This window comes from Dromaius novaehollandiae, chromosome 12, assembly GCF_036370855.1.
Source record: "Dromaius novaehollandiae isolate bDroNov1 chromosome 12, bDroNov1.hap1, whole genome shotgun sequence".
Lineage (NCBI taxonomy): Eukaryota > Metazoa > Chordata > Aves > Casuariiformes > Dromaiidae > Dromaius > Dromaius novaehollandiae.
The window spans coordinates 3,856,012-3,873,387 of NC_088109.1; the positions used below are offsets into that span (position 1 = coordinate 3,856,012).

Below are 17,376 nucleotides of genomic sequence, written 5' to 3' on the forward strand. Positions count from 1 at the left end.
CAGTGATCAGCAAAACCGGGCTTTGGGTCTTTTCAGGGAGGAATGGGTACTTAGGTAATGGCAGATGAACACTAGAAAGGGAGGGAAGTCTGGCAGGCAAAATATAGAGCACCTGGGGATGAGGAGAGAGGAGGATGGAGTCAAGAAGATAGGAGCTGCAAAGGTGCCGGAGGAAGTGTGGAAGCAACTTCCTAAAATGTGCAATGGCAAATAAAGAGTTTTACTCGTGTCTGCAATGTTTCTGAACAGCCTCGTGAATGAAATCTGTGACACAGGACAAATCTTTTTTTGTTCTCTTTATGGCCTCCCAAATCAGTCACTTATTTGCTAGCCAGCCCAATCTTAGTCCTCTCGTTCAGTGTGGAATAATATCAGCCAATGGAAATATTCTTTGTTCTGTTTACTCAGATTTTTTTGAAGTCTCAGTTACGAGGTTGGCCTTATGTCTGGAAGGGTTAAAAAGGATCAGATCATTGTTTTTTTTCTTCTGTGTGCTTTCCTTAAGTGTGTGTGCTGTTGTCATTTGTCAGTAGGAGATGCCTCTCTCTTTAGGGGCCATAAGTTTGGATGGTCCTTGTACAAATGTGTACAAGAGAAATGTGGGAACATTTTTAAATACTATTTCTTACAACTTTGGATTTTGTATGTTGAGAAGCTTCTCTTTTGTATACTTGTGGTCATAACTGCTTTTTCTCACAGTCCACTCCCAAGTCGGTTAAGGGCAGCACCAAGAAGGAGGGATCAAAAAGGAAGATCAACATGAGTGGTTACATCTTATTTAGCAGCGAGATGAGAGCTGTAATTAAAGCTCAGCACCCAGACTACTCCTTTGGAGAGCTCAGCAGACTTGTAGGAACTGAGTGGAGAAACCTGGAAGCAACCAAGAAAGCGGAATATGAAGGTAAATAAAAACTAAAATTACAAACTCTTTTCTGCTTTTTTCTTTCTAAATATGTTCATTACTTTTATTCAGATGGCAGGTTTAATAAAAGAAGATATTTATATTTGTGTTCTGGATGTACCTTAAAGAGAAGTTCATATTAAGAGATGACTGAAGAGGAGCAAAGACTGCATTTAAGTTATGTAGTTCACTGTGTCAGTATGATGCCTGATTATTTAAAAGTCTTTGCCACAAATAACTATCAACAAAGGCAAAGAAGATGGGGAAAAACAGAAGTAAAGGAGCATGGAGGGAAATTGCTGGAAGTCAATTGGAAAAATTGCCTGTGAAAGTTTCCTTAAAGGAGGACTGGGGGGAGGCAAGAAAGGGGATTTTGGCAAGAAGCAAGAAGCTCCTCGGAGCTGAGAGGCAGGTAAGAAAGCATACAGTGGAGCAGGAAAAGGTTCTTTGATTAACTGGACTCAGATTCTTAAGAAGTTTTAGTGGAATAAAATCAAGGATACATCCTCTGTTACAGTACTGGGAATATGACCTGTTGTTCAGTCTCAGTATTATTTAAGAGTTGTAACTGATTTTGTTGAGAGATCTCATATCCTCAGGAAGCCTAGAAATATATCCTAGGCAGGAGATACTTTAGAAAGACCTTTCTTTCTTTCTTTCTTTTTTTCTTTCTTTCTTTCTTTCTTTCTTTCTTTCTTTCTTTCTTTCTTTCCTACTGATACTGATCATTGTGCTTCAACTTTTTTTGATCAAAATCAAAAGACAGTTGATCTTTAAAAGCAGTCCCTATCCAAACCAAATACGTTGGCTTAACATCTAGACTTACTGCTATAGTTAATAATGTGTCAACATTTCCAATATAAAGCCCCCCCCCCCTTTTTTTTAGGCAACTATTGCACTTTTATTGGAAGAAAATACTACTTTGGATAGGAAAGTTTCAACACTCTCTAGAAAGCTATTGCCTGCTTAAGTTATACATTTGCTTTTACAATTGAAAGTTGGTAGCTTTTTTGCATACTCATGACTTAAAGGCAGCTTTGATCTTCAAACTACAATTTTGCATGCTATCACTTGCCACCCTCGGCCTCCTCAGCCCTTTCTGAATTTGCAGTACTACCTCTTTGCAGTTCTGGAGAGTAATACAGCACCACTCCGCTACGTGTGAGTTTTCTTTGCAAATGCTGTGAAGGGAAATGGTAATGCTCTTTCTCTGTGAAAATATTATAGCCTTTTTTCCTGTTGCAGTTTCCTTTTACATCCTTCTAGGTGCGCATGATATCTTTTTGTTGACAGGTCCCTCCTTATGGCCTAACTCTCCAGCAGTAGGACGGCTAGCGCGTCATCACTTCGTAGCTTAGAGCAGCTTGACGTCTTGCATTGGAAGACATGGCTGTAACGTAACAGTAGCAACAGTGTCTGTCCACTGTGTTTATGATTGCCTAAGTGCTTCCTTTTTAATCCTCTTTCTCACTTATAATTTTCCAAAGCTTTTGAGTTTTGGACTGCAGTTTCTCAGGCTTGGTGTCTGCCGAGAGCCAGACTTGCTTTTATTTGCTTTTGAGCGATTGGGGTGGGGTTACAAAGCGTCCAAACTGTGTTTGCTTACCACGTGTGAGGGAGAGAGACTCCCTTCCTTGCACTGCGACAACTCAAAATTTATGTGCTCTCTGGCGTAGACGCTGCAGCAGAGAGCAGGAAACTGGCAGGGTTTGACATCTCAATGAAAAAATGCCTTTCCGTGTTTTGGTGAAATGTAGTTTGCGTTTTAGATCCGTTTTGACCTATTGAAAATTGCACTTGGTATATATGGAGGATAATAGTTGATTTTTAGCAATAGCCAAAGAACAGGCTGCATTGGAAAGGCCTGCATGATTAACTCCTCAAAATAGAATAAGATAATGCACAGAGACTGAGGCAACAGCCTGTTTTAAGGAAAAGCTATGGTCAAAGCAGCAGGTTTCCTTTCTGTCTTTTGAGATGTGTTGGAAATGTCATTTGAGTGATCTCAAGCGCTGTCCTAAATAAATTATTTGGGATGAGATTCACTGAGGTGAATGCTCAAGACTGAGCTTCTTGACACCCTGCACTGTTCCCTTTTGGCGGTGTTATACGTTTCATCTGTTAGTTTTGTGCCAGGCAAGACATGGGGAGAGAGACTCGGAAAAACTCAGGTTTTGTCCTATGCTAGGTCCTTCTTCAAGGCTCAGCCCTCCAAAGTCTGATAAAACTGAATGCTTAAGAGTAATTCCTCATTCATCAGAGAGTCTCCAGAATTTTTGCTTTTGTATAACTTTTTTTTTTTTTTTTTTTTTTTTTTGGACTGGCCTAAAGTAGATATAGTCAGAACAGCTATTTCATCATTTTCCTAAACACTTGCTCTGTTCTGAAGAGGATTATTTCATTTTTCTACTTCAGGATCTACCATATCTTGTGTATTTTGTGCTAAGTCATTTATGAGTTGCCTGTAGTAAATTTAGGAATTTCTATGCGTCGTCATCTCTTCTTGAAATGACAGAAATGAAAAGAAGGAAGGAAATGCCTTTAAAAATGGAACGGGTCTTTCGGTGTATGGCTATAGTTCTAGAAGCTGCACAAACAGCTCCTACAGGAGACAAATGTATGATACGCGTTTGAAGTCATATGCTAGGGAAAACTGGTAACATTGGCAGGATGCATAATTTAATCTCCTTGATGAACAGCTTGGCCTTGTTTGACAGAGGACCTCGATTGCTATTTTAGTGGCAGTTTGCATCTTTCACCAACCGCAAGAAAACTTCTAGCCCTGCGTTCACTGATGCTAAAATTTGCTGGAGATGTACGCTGCATTCATTTATTCTTTGTTGTTCCTCATTGCTTTCGGTAGGATATAATGTTCAGAGTGAACAAATCAGTAACTCGCATGCCCCAAAAGTACCCTGAGGGGGCACTGGGTATAGCTTCTTTTTTTGGTTGGTTGGTTTTGCTTTTTGTTTCTTTCTTCTTCCCATGACCCCTTGCCCTTCCCTTGATATCAGATTCTCTGGTCAGATGCCCCTGCAAGTAGATCTTTTATTCTTGCGGTCACAGTGAGAAACTCGATTGAGATAATGACCAGATTCATCATACCAAGGACACACCTGACCTCCACTGAGCAGCACGATGTGAGTTAGACATCTTCAGCAAAAAGGGAAAAAATAGCTCGAGAGGGACCAGAAGGGGGAAAAATGAGAGAGAGAAAGAGAGAGGCAGAGAAAGTATTTTGGGGGGTTCATCAAACTGCTGCCTGTTATGTTCCACACACTAAGGACCTATCCCCACTAGGGAAACTTTGCAAATGCTGCCCAGCTTTGCCACCGCTTTTCAGCTGCATCAGTAGTAAAAATATTGGTAGCCCAAGAATAAACGGGCCACCGACTGGCACGGAGACCTGCTGTTTGCACCTTGCTTTAGGGCCCGTCTAGTAGACATGGTGCTGGAAATCCCAGCAGCAGCTGGCAGCGCGTCTGCCTGCGAGCTGCAGCCTTTGCTCTGCCTGGTTTAGCTGAGCCAGTGGTGTCGAAAGAAGGAACCTTTTGCCATGTTTTCCTAATGTGGACTGAGCCTAGTGCTGGACTGCTGCTTCATGTCGGTAACACTGGTGTTATTATCAAATTTGTCTTTTGACTTTTTAAATTTAAAAAAAAAAGAAAAAAAACTTTGTGGAATATTTTTCATGAAAGGTTTTTGACAAGTCTTAGCTGCAGCCACGTGCAATCAAATTATATGCTGTATGAGAAGATTGATCTGTTCTACTTGATATTTGACTAAACTATGCCAGTGTTTTACTAGTCCTTTTGAAATGAACAGATAATATTTTGGAATTCTGGGTTACAAAGCAGAACTGAAAATCTAAAATACTTTTACAGAGCGGGCAGCTAAAGTTGCTGAGCAGCAGGAGAGAGAGCGAGCAGCACAGCAACAGCAGCAGAATTCCTCCCCCCGGGCAGGCACTCCTGTCGGGGCTCTTATGGGGGTGGTGCCGCCACCAACACCAATGGGAATGCTCAATCAGCAGTTGACACCCGTTGCAGGTAAAACGTAGGAGCTACGACCATTTTTTCCTCATCCACTATATCAACCCCCTTCATAACTCTGAACACTCTCTTGGGTCACGTTGTTCTTACTGAAGAAAAAGCTCAGCCTCTCCAGTCTTTCTTCCTAATCGATATACGTAACCGCAGCAGTAGCCTGATATTCCCACGTTACTTGATCCAGTAGCCTGGTGAAAACGCCGTGAGAAAGGCTTCACCTTGTGCAGTAGTCCCGTTCTGTTTGTATGCAGTTGTGTTTATTCGCTCTACTTTGCAGAGTTCATGTTTAGCCCTGCTACGGCGGGAAGGGAGAGCGCTATATGTTCTTCCAGTGCATGCATCATCAGTGCCAGTGGTAAAGCAGGAGACTTTTTAAAAAATTTTTTTTTTTATTGTCAGGGATATGAAAAATAAGCAGAATCCAAACCGAGTTTTAAATCCCAGCATGAGTTTACAGAATTGCCGATTAGCTACTGATAAGCAGAGCAGACCAGGAGCTAGTATCGTTATGAAGAAAGATACGAAATCCCAACATTGCCATTTTTATCAAGTGATTTTCAGGATAGAACTGGGCTATGAGAGCTTTTCCACAAGGTCCTTGTTACTAGGCGTTGTGCTTGTTACCAGCCATAATCCAACTTAGTTCATAGGGAGTGTGCCCAGAAGAAGTATTTCCAGGATCAGATCTGCAGGGTAGGCAGTGCACTGGAGAGTCTTTTGTAGGAGTCAGCCTTATATCTGCGAGAAAATGTACTAGATATGACATAATCAAGTTGTTTTTCTTCCCCCATTTCTGATTTTATAACAGGTTATCTAGATTATGTTAGTTCAGTAAGGAATAGCGCCGAGTCTGTAAAAAAAAAAAAGAATATTGGGGGGTGTTTGGTTTGGGAGGCCTTGGTTTTTGTTTTTTCCCCGTAAGGCATTCCAGTTAGTCCATTTATTCTTTTGGCGTTTTGCTTTCCCATCTCACAGGCTGTGGCCATACTTTGGGCTGGCAGCCTGAAGTGTTTCCCATCATGATCTCTAAATGCCTTTTCAGGAAAGAGACTGCAGGGATGTTTAGACTGAAGGCACAGTGCTTACTTGGTTTGTGGTCTGCAGGTCACAGAAGCATTTGTTTACACTGAATTGCGTTTTTAAAAGAAAAAAATTGTTGTTGTTTGAAAACCTAGCAGATTTGGCTTGCATTGTGATAATTTTCTTCCGAACTGTTTGCAGTTGTTGTATTGTGTGTGTGTGTGTGTGTGTGTGTGTGTGTGTGTGTGTGTGTGTGCATATATATATACATACGTGTGTGTACATATATTTATATAAAAATAATATTTCTCCAGTACTACTTTTTTGAGAGTCATGTACTTCAATCAACCTAGCAATGTCATCCTCTTTTCTTTTTTCTTTCTTTTTTCTTTTTTTTTTTTTAAGGAGATCACTTTTCCAATTTTTTTGCAGGTAGCAGTTGATAGGCAATAATTGCTATTATTAATCCTTTCTTAAAACTTTTCCAAGAATGTGGATTCTGCGCTTTGTATGTGCTAACTTCCTTCTTGTGGCAGCCTTCTCAAAAGCAAGCTTGTATTTAAGATCATCAGCTTATAATTCAAGCAGTCAGAAATTCAGGGCTCTTTACTTTGTCATTGTAAAACACTTCCTTAGAGTGGGTGGTCAAATTGATCTATATAGACTGTTCCTATTTTTGTGGCCTGTTTTAAAAATGCAGCCTTCCTTCTTTTGGTCTCCACAAGTCTTTCTTGGAAGTATCTTGTTTATTCTGTCGAGACCTCTTTGCAATCCGCCTCCATCCTTAAGCCGTACAGCGGCAGCGTTCTGGGTGCGTTCTGTTGCTTTTACCCCATTCAGAGACCTGCTTCATCGTGGGACTTTTTTTTTTCTTTCTTTCTTTTATAGTCAACGAGGCCAAAAAATCTGGGCACTTTCTGAGATGCCCTTCTTCTAGTGGGCAGTGCTCTAGCTGCTTGCAAATTTAGGTATTACAAAAGCTTATTGAATCTTGCGTTGTTTTAGTAAAAAATGGGAGAAAGAACAGGTAATTCAACAAACTGACAAACTACGGCTGTGGGCACTGAACGTAGTTTGCCAGTGTTTACTAACTTAAAGTCAAAGTGGTGACTTGTCGGTGGGATGTGAAAGTGGCTGCTTGTATAACCTTGCGATGAGCTACAGGAACCAATTTCTTCTGGAGATTTGGCTACAATGTATTAATCCAGTAAATATTTTGAGTACATGTTTTATTTGCGAATGTAGAAATAAGCTTTTGTAATTGACAAAAGGTGGGTTGGTTTGTTTGTTTTTCTTTAAGGGCTTCAGAAGGGCATGGGAATGAACTGACCATGCGGCTGCAGCTCTGGGGGTAGTGGAAATCCCAGGCAGGAGGTGCAGGGTGAGCACTTCACTCTAGGGAAACATGGATTTCACTGTGTTGAGAAAGAGGTACAGATGAATTTGAATAGATACGTAAAAGCTGTTTAAGAAGTATTCATGTAGGTGTCTTGTGTAATTAAAGAACGTGATTTGAGGAAGGTCAGTTCTTTACTTCCTCGTTGTTCGCTCCATGTAAGGCTTGGAATTGCTGGTTCCTCACCTGCGTGACTCTTCCTGAGCAACTGCCAAATTCAGCTTGTACTTTGGAGCTATTTGATCCATTTTGGTTCTGAGGTCCTAGCAGCTGCTGTGATGAGGCACAGCTGGTGCAAGTTTTCAGCCACTCTTATTCCAAAAATCTCTGTTTTGAACATTTCGGTTACTCATTTGGAGTGTGGCGAAGACTCAGTAGATCATTTCTTGGGACAGACTACAGAGTCTCCACTAAGTTTGTGTTATCTAAATTTCTCTCATCTCTCTAGACCTGCTTCTGTCCTCTGTCATCTCTTCATTGTCTTTCCAGCTCCTTTCCTTGGTTACCTGACAACATGTCCATTAAAACCAACAAGCGTAGAAAACAAAGTGGTGCTGGGGAGGTGGGGAGGGACAAGCAAGTTAGAAGTTCTAGGGCCTGATAAGCGTATCACAGGGCCGTCGTGTAGCCTTCTGGGCTGACTTAATGGACAGCAGCAAACCTGGCCAGAAATGAGAATAAGCTCTGAATCCTCTTCCCTCACGTGCAGCATAAGAAATTATGAGCAGCGGCACAGTACTGTCTTTGTTAATCTTTGTTTTCCCTATTAAAACACTTGGAAAGTACTGGCAATGAAATGCTCTGAGGGACTCTGCGTGCTCCTTTCAACCCTTGGCTTCAGTCAGGTGCCAGGAGTGTAAGTCTCTGCAGCCCAGCATATCCAGTGCTGTCAGGCTTTAAATTTGAGTTACTGCCTTCGAGTATAGTGCACATGGCTTAATAAAAATCCCCCATATCACTGCCTTTAGTTTTAAGTATGTTGTTGTAGGCTCTTTACGTGTTAATTTTGCGTATGCACTGCAGAAAAAATGCATCGTTGTGTTTTTCCAGCCAGGTTTTGTCAGAGCTATCCTACAGAGTAGGGCTGTACATGAAACTTGTGTAGTTAGCGTTGTGTTCATAATTTGTATGCAGATGGCAGAGCTTTAAGCTGTATTAAAATTGCTTGCATTAGTAACATTTAATTGTGGCTGAATTTATTCTTTGTGTTAACATGTCTGAATATTCAGCATTTCTGCCCCACGAGGAACATACAAATACGCTAAATACTAATTCATCAGAAGTATAGTGTTTCACATTTACAACTTTATTATTTTTAATTTTTGTTCATTTTTTGCGAGACACTAATTGTAGTATCGTCCTGCTGTACTAAAGGTGCCTTTTTGTGGATAGTGCATGTCTTACTGTGTAGATCATATTGCATGTTATTGATGCATGTTTGAAATTTGTTGTGTCCTTCAAGGCATGATAAGTGGCTATCCACCGGTGCTGCCACCTTTGCAGGGCCCAGTTGATGGCATTGTTAGCATGGGCAGCATGCAGCCACTTCACCCAGGGGTGCCCCCACCCCACCAACTTCCGCCAGGTATGCCAGGCATCCCAGGCATCCCACCACCCGGTAAGACTGTCATCCTCATTCGCTCCTTATTTCATGTTCATGTATTCGCCGTTTAACCAGTTGTTGTTATTATCCGCAGCTTGTTTTGGTCATAGCTTGTTGGATCGTTTCTGAACGTTACAGGTTTGTGTAGCTGCAACACACGTGATGCACTGCTGAATATATGAGATCCAGGCAAACCGTTAACATTGACAGAACAGCACGTGCAGCAGACCAGCAGCAAAAGTTGCTGGGAAATTATGATGCTGCTCCATCCAAAAACCTGGTAGTTGTGCTCGAGTTTCAGAGGTCTGAAAAGCTGAAATCAGCCTATTCATATCCTTATGTCACCTGAATAGCATCCTTCCTTTTTCCTCCTATTCCTTACTGAATTCTTTTTCAGTATGTTAATATTTTTCAGTATTCAGACTGCACTTAAATGAATGCAGTCATTTAAGACCTCTTGGCCATTGGTAGAAGATAAAAATGGATTACCTTTAAATAAGATAGACATTCTGATTTGTACTAATATATTAATACATTATTATAAAATAGTGTTTGGATTGAACCTTTCTGATAGAAGAGTGATGGGAAATGTGGGGGTAAGGTGAACTCAATATACTATCATGGCCAAATTTTGCATTGATCTTTGATAGTCTATTTAGTGCACATTTGATATTTTCTTGCCACACTTTTGTTGAGTGGTGAGGTGAATGAACACTGTGACAGTTCATTAGCATTTTTTCAGTGTTAATGTCATTAACATGTCCCTGTTATGGGAAAAATTGGTTGTCTGCCCTATCATCCTGTTTTCTGCTGATTATTTTGGTTTTTACCTCTGATAGCTCCTGTGACCATTTAGAAGATGTGTATCCTATATGTTCAGCAGTTAAACTGTTAATCTGTAGACAAAAAGTGGTATCTTGTTTGCCTCCCCCTGCCTCATTTACAACTGTGTTTATCAGGAGCTCTGTTAGGACTTTATATCTCTCTGTATGTAAATTGATTGTTGTTTGCCTTTTTTTTTTTTTCTTCTTTTAAATCCATCAGTACTAGCTATGCTACTTGCATCTTCACTGGTGTGTAAGATTCACTGTAATGTCATGCAGCGGGACTAGGAGAACGGCCGTGTGTCTGCGAGTCCATCTCTGACTCGCCAAGGCAATGATACTTAAGCACACAACAGCAGCATATAATTGTCTGGGAGGTGAATCCAGGGTGATGCGTTACTTTTCAGAGTTTATTTTTCCAACTGGAGGAACAGGCCATGTGTGTGATGTTTAAAATTGAGAGGATTACAGAGCAGGGGAGAAGTGATGCCTGGGAGTGGAGGGCTTGCAGGACCACAGGTGAAGTAGTGTTGAGTAGGGCTGCGCAAGCTAAAGGTGAAGCCATGCTCCGATGCTGGGAAAGGTGAGGGTATCTCCCCTCCAAACCTCTTTGCTTTGTACCAAGAAAAGATCGGTGCCATAGCACACTACTTATATTATCAGTGTTCTTCCCTATTTCTGACTTTCTGTTGGTACAGATGCATTTAAAACAGGGGTTGTCGTAAACTGGGAATTCATTCATTATATGCTTCAGTATACAAAATGCAGTGACGCATCTTCTGATCACTGATGTAGAAAACTGCATGCAAAATAAATCCTTAGGAAGACTGAATTTAATTTTCAGCTTTTCAAATAAATGATATGTGGTTTCGACAAGTGGCATAGACAAGAAGGATAAGCAGCGAAAGCAGCTCTCGTGTTCAGACCCAAGCATCTACATGTAAAATACCAGGAGCTGTATGACTCTCATTTAGATTTGTAAATTTTTGTTTGAGACTTACGTGGGTGTTATCTGCTGCAGGCCACACAATAGGGAAATATATTTACATAAAACTAACACTTTTTATTTCTGAAACTTTTCCAAGTGTTCATTTGTCTCATATATATTACTATTTAAGCTTAAGCTTTTAATGTTAGCAAGATAGATGATATAAGAGAATTTTTGCAATGGCTTGGCTTTCCTCCTACAGTGAATGCATTTTATGAAACCGAATACAGCAAAATGTTGAAATGTTGATAGATTGCTAGATTATTTTGATTCTAGGGAGATTCTGTCAAGCTGAAGTTGTATATTCTAAACTGAAAGATTTAGTTAGGCAATAACTAAATAATACCAAAAAAAAGTGAAAACCAGAAATGACTTCTGTTTTCATTTCTTTAATTCAACGAATTCAACAGGCTACGTATCAGTATTGGGTAGTTGTCATATTGGCTTTTTTTTTTTTTTTTTCATCCAGAAACTTTTAAAGTGTTTTTTACTGGGGGAGAGGGGGATATTTGAATGTAGTTCAGCTGCTTAAAAGAACTTTAAGCAATGATGCCAAAGCATAAATTTTTATTGAAAAAGACAAAGCGGTATTTGCCACTGCTCTGAAATGAGACTAATTGTTTTTGTATTTTGGAATATAGGTGTTATAGGCCAAAACGTATCCCCCATGGTAGGCACTCCAGCACCAGGAGCAAGTCCATTTGGACAGCAGGTAAGTCCTTTTTGCATGATTTATGAGGCTGTAAGACTCCAAATTAGTATTTAAACAGCATCTCAGTTAAGATATGTTGGGATGCACATAGCCTTTCCCAGGGAGAACATAAACAAAATGTACGCAGAGGTATTTAGGATCATTTAATATCTTACCCCCAGAGGATGTGTCTATATTTCTTGGATGAAGTGTTACTGGACTAACTAGGTTCTTGTGGAATGCATTCTGCAGTATAAGCCAGACAGTGTTCTCTTTTCTTTTCTTTCCTTTCTTCTTTTCCCCTCTCCTTCCTTCCTTCCTTCTGTTAAAGGAATGTGAGTCATTTCAACACCCTGTTAAACTGCTGATAATTTAGGTTTTGCATGCTTTGATGCAGACGCCTTTGGTCATGACCTGTTTTAAAGCTCCATTGTATGAGGATGTTCTGACAGTGGATGGAGAGAGCAGCTTCCCGTGTCACTGCTGGACAGGGATGGACACTGAACTGTGGTGTTCGTGCTGCACTTTGCTGGGTCGGGTTCTTCCATAGGGATACGTGGATGTGAACCAGCTTTCCTGCTGTTCCCCAAAATGTGTTTTCTCTACCACTTTGCCATTACAGATAGGAATCCTTGGCCCGCCGGGACAGCAAGCACCCCCTCCGTATCCCGGCCAGAGCGCAGCAGCGCAGCCGGTTATACAGCAGCCCACGACTCCCATGTTTGTCTCCCCTCCACCAAAGACACAGAGGCTTCTTCATTCTGAGGCCTATCTGAAATATATTGAGGGGCTTAGCGCTGAATCAAATAGCATTAGCAAGTGGGACCAGACCCTTGCAGGTAAGGCTTTCTACTCTGATGTTTCCTTGACAGAACACACTTCTTTGTACACATTAATATGTTTAGCTCTTATGGATAATGCTAAATAAATTTGCTGCTTGCTTAATAAAATGTATCCATGCAAGCAGTCATTAAAAACAAATCAGACATGCTGGGAGTACGTATGTTATCAGCAGGCTAATTCGACTGATGGTATAAAAATCTAAGAATCACTTGTATGGGCTCAAATACAGGGACTGGAGGGCAATAGAAATACTATAGAATTATATTCCCCTTTTTCTAGTAATTGTGGTAAATATCAGAGGCAGGACAAATTTAGAGAAGCCAGTAGATAACTGGGCCATTTCTTAACCTTTCAGCACGAAGACGAGATGTCCATCTATCAAAAGAACAAGAGAGCCGTCTCCCTTCACACTGGTTGAAAAGTAAAGGGGCTCATACCACCATGGCCGATGCGTTATGGCGTCTTCGAGACTTGATGCTACGAGACACCCTTAATATCCGTCAGGCGTACAACATAGAAAATGTTTAATCACGTAATTGCTTCTTTGATACCGGCATATAAGGAGTTTTGTGGAACAATAGCCGTTTTAGTTACTGGGTGGGGAGAGATAACCAACAATAATTTGTATTGCATTTTACTGCACATTGCAAGACCATTTTTATATAAGGACACTTTTAATAAGCATATTTCACTTTTTGTTATATTAAGTTGACTTTATCAAATACACAGATTTTTGCGTACGTTTCCTTTGTTTGAAAGGCGATTTCATAATTGGTTAAGTGTAGTCAAGGATTCATCTTTCTTATATTTTATTGCTGAGAATCTGATGCCATCATTTTTATATAAAAGAAAAAAGAAAACAAAAAGTATTTACAAATTGGTACAATGGAATGTGAAATTAGTCATAGTTTACATCTTAGAAGAATGCGTGTACATGTGCTTGTGTGTGCTAGCCACTTCCAGCAGAAATCTCACTTGGATGTGAACAGGGAGGATTTCTTGAAATGAAGCTAAAGGTAAGGGGTACATAGATGCTAGGAAAAATCAAATTTAAGTCAATACCAATGCTGCTGAATGGACCACAGTGATCATGGAAGTGCTGGTGTGGACGGGACAAGGGTGTCTTGACTGCTGATGTTGTCCAGTCCTGTCCAGTTATTTAATTGTGTAGCCAAGGCCATTATGATCCTAAATTAGTAACAGAATACGTGTGCTTTGCATGCCCTTGAAAGGTGCAATGTTTTATCTACCATGACCTGCTTTGGGGGTTCTGTGATGTGCCTAACACCTAGCAGTGGGAATGGAAAGCTTGTTCCCTAAGCAATTACGTGTGCAGTTCAGGTCTTGGAAGGTGAGTTAGAGAAGGGAAGATGAGTTGTTTTGTTTGTGAAGTAATGCAGTGTTTTTAAATTCACACGTATTCTGTTAACGATTAGGTATTGCAAGGTATCTTTGTATGCTTTCCTTAGGGGTACCGATTCACCTTAATGAAAGTTTTGCAGGGCAGATGGAGAGAAATTTGATGTGTAAATCTAGCTTTAACAAAGTACTGCTGTATGTGTAAATTCAGCCTATCTAGGAGGTTGGAGAAATAAGAAAACTTGCGTTGCAGCCTTCAGAGTGCTTTTTGGTGGTGTGTTTTTTGGTTCTTTGGTTTTCTGTTTTCGTTTTTTTTTTTTTTTTAATTAGTAAGGTATGTATGGAATCTTCTTGCCAGATTTCAAGGTTGTGACTGTCTTCTGCTAAGGACTTACCTGTCCTCCTAACCAACCAACCTTTTGGACTGCAAAGCTGTTTGTTTAAGGGTAAATCCTTTCATAGTACTTCATTTTAGAAAAAGAATGAATAGTTTTTATTTCATTAAATAACTGGGAAAGCAATATTAATTTGAACAGTTTGTTGGCAGGAGCATTGTCACTGCAACTCAGTCCAAAAGAAAGAGCTAATTTACTGATATGCTTTCATCTGACTGCTAGAAATGTTCATCATGTGGAAATGTATTTTAAAGTATACCAGTAGAAAAAAAAATACTTGAGTACATTTGGCAGAAGGTTAAGTACTTTATTCCAATACTGAATACCTTGGGTTCTGTTTCAGTGATGTAATTTATACTGTTGAGGGAAGTGACCTGTGCAAGTATAAACTGTTACTTAATTTTACTGGCTAATTCCTCTTCCTCTCCCACTCCAACCTTCCAGTCCTTGCGTGGAAAACCCTCTAATTACAAGTAGGCACTTAAGGACAGTTGAGGTCAGATGTGCAATGGATGTGAAGGAGATGGAGCTAAGAAGCATGTAGGGAAATTACAGTTTTGAACTCTCCAGGTGTTGCACCTGTGGTACAGAAATTCTCTACTGGCCTTTGTAAATTACCAAGTTTATGAAAGTAGAAATGGCATAGTCTTAGACCTCTTCCACATATACAGCATCATCTTGAAGTGTATTTGAATTACCATAGGCTTTGCAATATTTAGCCGCAAAGATGGGACATTGAACTGAATCAAGCAGCAAATCCTAGTTTTTGAGTATTTGGAAGCATCATGGATTGTACTAATACCACCCGATTCTCTTATATCTCAGCATTAACAAAAATTACACCAAAGAACCTGGGATGAATTTTAGTTAAGTTATTGTTTTATTTATTTTCTTTTGAGGACCGGATGGGACTCCCTTTGGAGCCTGTAGAACTGAATTTTTTAATTTATCTGAAGGTCAGTGATGAGCAGACTTGCGGCCCTGGCTCTCTCCCGCCTGAGCCGCTGCGGCACTACTTTCGCTGCTCTTTCCAGCCCGGGAGCAAGTGATTGGAAGTGCAAGTGAAACCTGGGTCCTCCCATAGGGCAGTGCAGAGCACTACCACTAAGCCACTGGGCTGGCCCTAATCAAATCTTTTAAGCGCCGCTTATTTATTTCAAAATCATGTCTCTGTATATTGGAGGCATTTCAGTTGATTGCAGTAAAATTTAGGATATAATGGCTACAGTCTAGAATTCAAAACCAGCAAAAGAAGCTTTTTTCTGACTCTGGTTTAAAAAAAAAAAAAAAAAAAAAGACGACATGTCTGTCTAGCTGTCTGTCTGTTTCTTTCTCTCTCTCTCTTTCTTTCTGTCTCTCTCTCTCTCTCTCTCTCTTTCTCTCTCTGGGTATTTGAACCCCTCATTTGTTTTCCACTGCCGTTCATTGTACTGGAGTAAATGAAACTTTCCTACTAAAATAAAAGTATGTATGGGAAATGGTTGGTTTCTGTGAGAGTGGAAAATAGATTAATCTAGGACCAGTATTTTCATAAACCAGTTGGAGACTACTTATTATTTGTTTCACTTTCTCAGTCCTTCCCTTCCGTGAGAAAATTTACTGTTTGTGTAAAAACTCAAAACGTCGTTGGTGATTTTGGGGGCATGTTTTTGGACCTGGTTAATTCATGCTTGGCTTTTCCTTAAATCTTGTACTCCCGAAAGTTCAGCTGATAACCAGGTTTATAACATGTATGTACCATCAGTTTGTTTACCTGAGTCTTTTTAATTTGAATAAAAATAGTTTGCAAAGTGTTTTGGATTAACCAGGTTTGAGCGTCCCATCAAGACTTTTGTTGTCAGGGTGTCATTTCAAGTGATTCTGGCTATTGCGGATCCAGATTTTATGAAGTCCTTGGTATGTGCGTGCCGGTGTGTGGGCAAAGAACCTATAGAAAGGAGCTTCTCTGTTGTCCTGTGTGTTGCAAGACGTGCCTGGTAGGTGGTGAGCAGAACAGTGATGCTGAAAAAATACAGGCGAAAACTGAGCCATAAGGAGCATGAACAGTAAACCCTGGAAACTATTTGACGTGTTTGGAAAATGCCCGGTACAGATCATAAAATTCAGTCAGTCCTGTTTGCCTCTACCTTAATTGAAAATAAACAGCAAGCCTTCATTTCACATTGGAAGCTTACCTGGTTCAGGGCTGTCTTGTATGTAGCTGGATAATAAAGGAAATTAAAACACTAATGTGGAAAAGGCATCTTTTACAAAATAAAATTCAAAACCAGGCTAGACAATTTCTTTGGTATTACTAGCAGCAAGAAAAATTAAGTGATAGCGACATCTTGAGTCTGTAGGTGCTTCTGACGTACGATTTAGAAAGAGGCATTTAAGCAGGCAGAACAGATAGCATTATATTTAATTAACACAGCTTGGGCCAAGAGGTTAAACTGCCCCTCAAGCAGTCTGCCAAGTTTACAAAACTTCCAGCTTTCTAAGATTTGATGAGGTTGCGCGGAGGAGACTGGTCAATTCTAATTGTCCTTCGTGTTTCGTTTGCTCCGTCGGAGATGCTGCAGATCATCCGTAGATGGGCTTAGCTCGCGCTCTCACCTGCAAGTGCACTAGGTTCAAGCGGTGCTTCAGAATGGCTAAGTGCTCTGAACATCAAGTAAGAAATGAGACCTGATCCACTGATATATGTGAATATTCTGATTAATAAAAAAACTTCATATTTGTTTTGCTTACTGCATTTTCCAGCAAGTCTAATTGCAGCTTCGTACAAAGAAAAAATGACAGCAGTTGCAGTGCAGTGTTCCTTCGTAAAGAGATTCCTGGTCTCTGTCAATCCTTGGGGACACTGTGGTCTCCCATGTTCAGTCTTTCCTGCTCTGGGAGGGATCATAAATCCAGTGCAGAAGTCTGGACGTGTAGGTTACTGCCTGGTGAGCTGCCCCGGGGGCTGCCCCAGCTCTCCCCAGCAGCGGTCCCTCCGAGCTCCCTGCCGAGCTCCGGGACCTTCCTGCTTTGCAGTATCTCGCCAGCGGGCTGGAGCAGCGCAGGACCGAGCGGGAAGGGATCTGCGGATATGAAAAACAACAATAAAGAAGGCAGCCCAGAAGGTGAGGACCCGGCAGGGACGGGCAGCTTTGTGCCCAGACCCCTGGGCCTTTCCCGGGGTGTGGGGCTGGCCGTGGAGGCCCAGCGCACGTCACCCACGGGGGCTGCTGTGCTCTTTGCAGAGCTGCTTTGCTTGCGGCGAGCGTGGCGCTGCGATCGACTGCCAGGGGAAGGATTGCAGCCGCAGCTTCCACCTCCCCTGCGC

At 41.0% G+C, this 17,376-nt stretch overlaps 1 protein-coding gene across 15 annotated transcripts in view; it reads left to right on the forward strand.

The window, feature by feature from the left end:
• PBRM1 (polybromo 1) overlaps window positions 1–15,862 on the forward strand; it is a 66,870-nt gene extending 51,008 nt beyond the window's left edge. For 7 of the 15 annotated variants that reach the window (XM_064518686.1, XM_064518687.1, XM_064518683.1 and 4 more), the window contains 5 exons: window positions 700–901; window positions 8,829–8,984; window positions 11,423–11,493; window positions 12,095–12,311; window positions 12,671–15,862. In XM_064518686.1, the coding sequence (XP_064374756.1) occupies window positions 700–901; window positions 8,829–8,984; window positions 11,423–11,493; window positions 12,095–12,311; window positions 12,671–12,843 (819 nt within the window). In that variant the 3' untranslated portion in view covers window positions 12,844–15,862. Of the gene's footprint in view, window positions 1–699; window positions 902–4,785; window positions 5,217–8,828; window positions 8,985–11,422; window positions 11,494–12,094; window positions 12,312–12,670 lie in introns of those variants that run through there. The other 8 variants (XM_064518690.1, XM_064518693.1, XM_064518691.1 and 5 more) reach the window with 2 other exon arrangements.
• The last annotated feature ends 1,514 nt before the right edge of the window (window positions 15,863–17,376 follow it).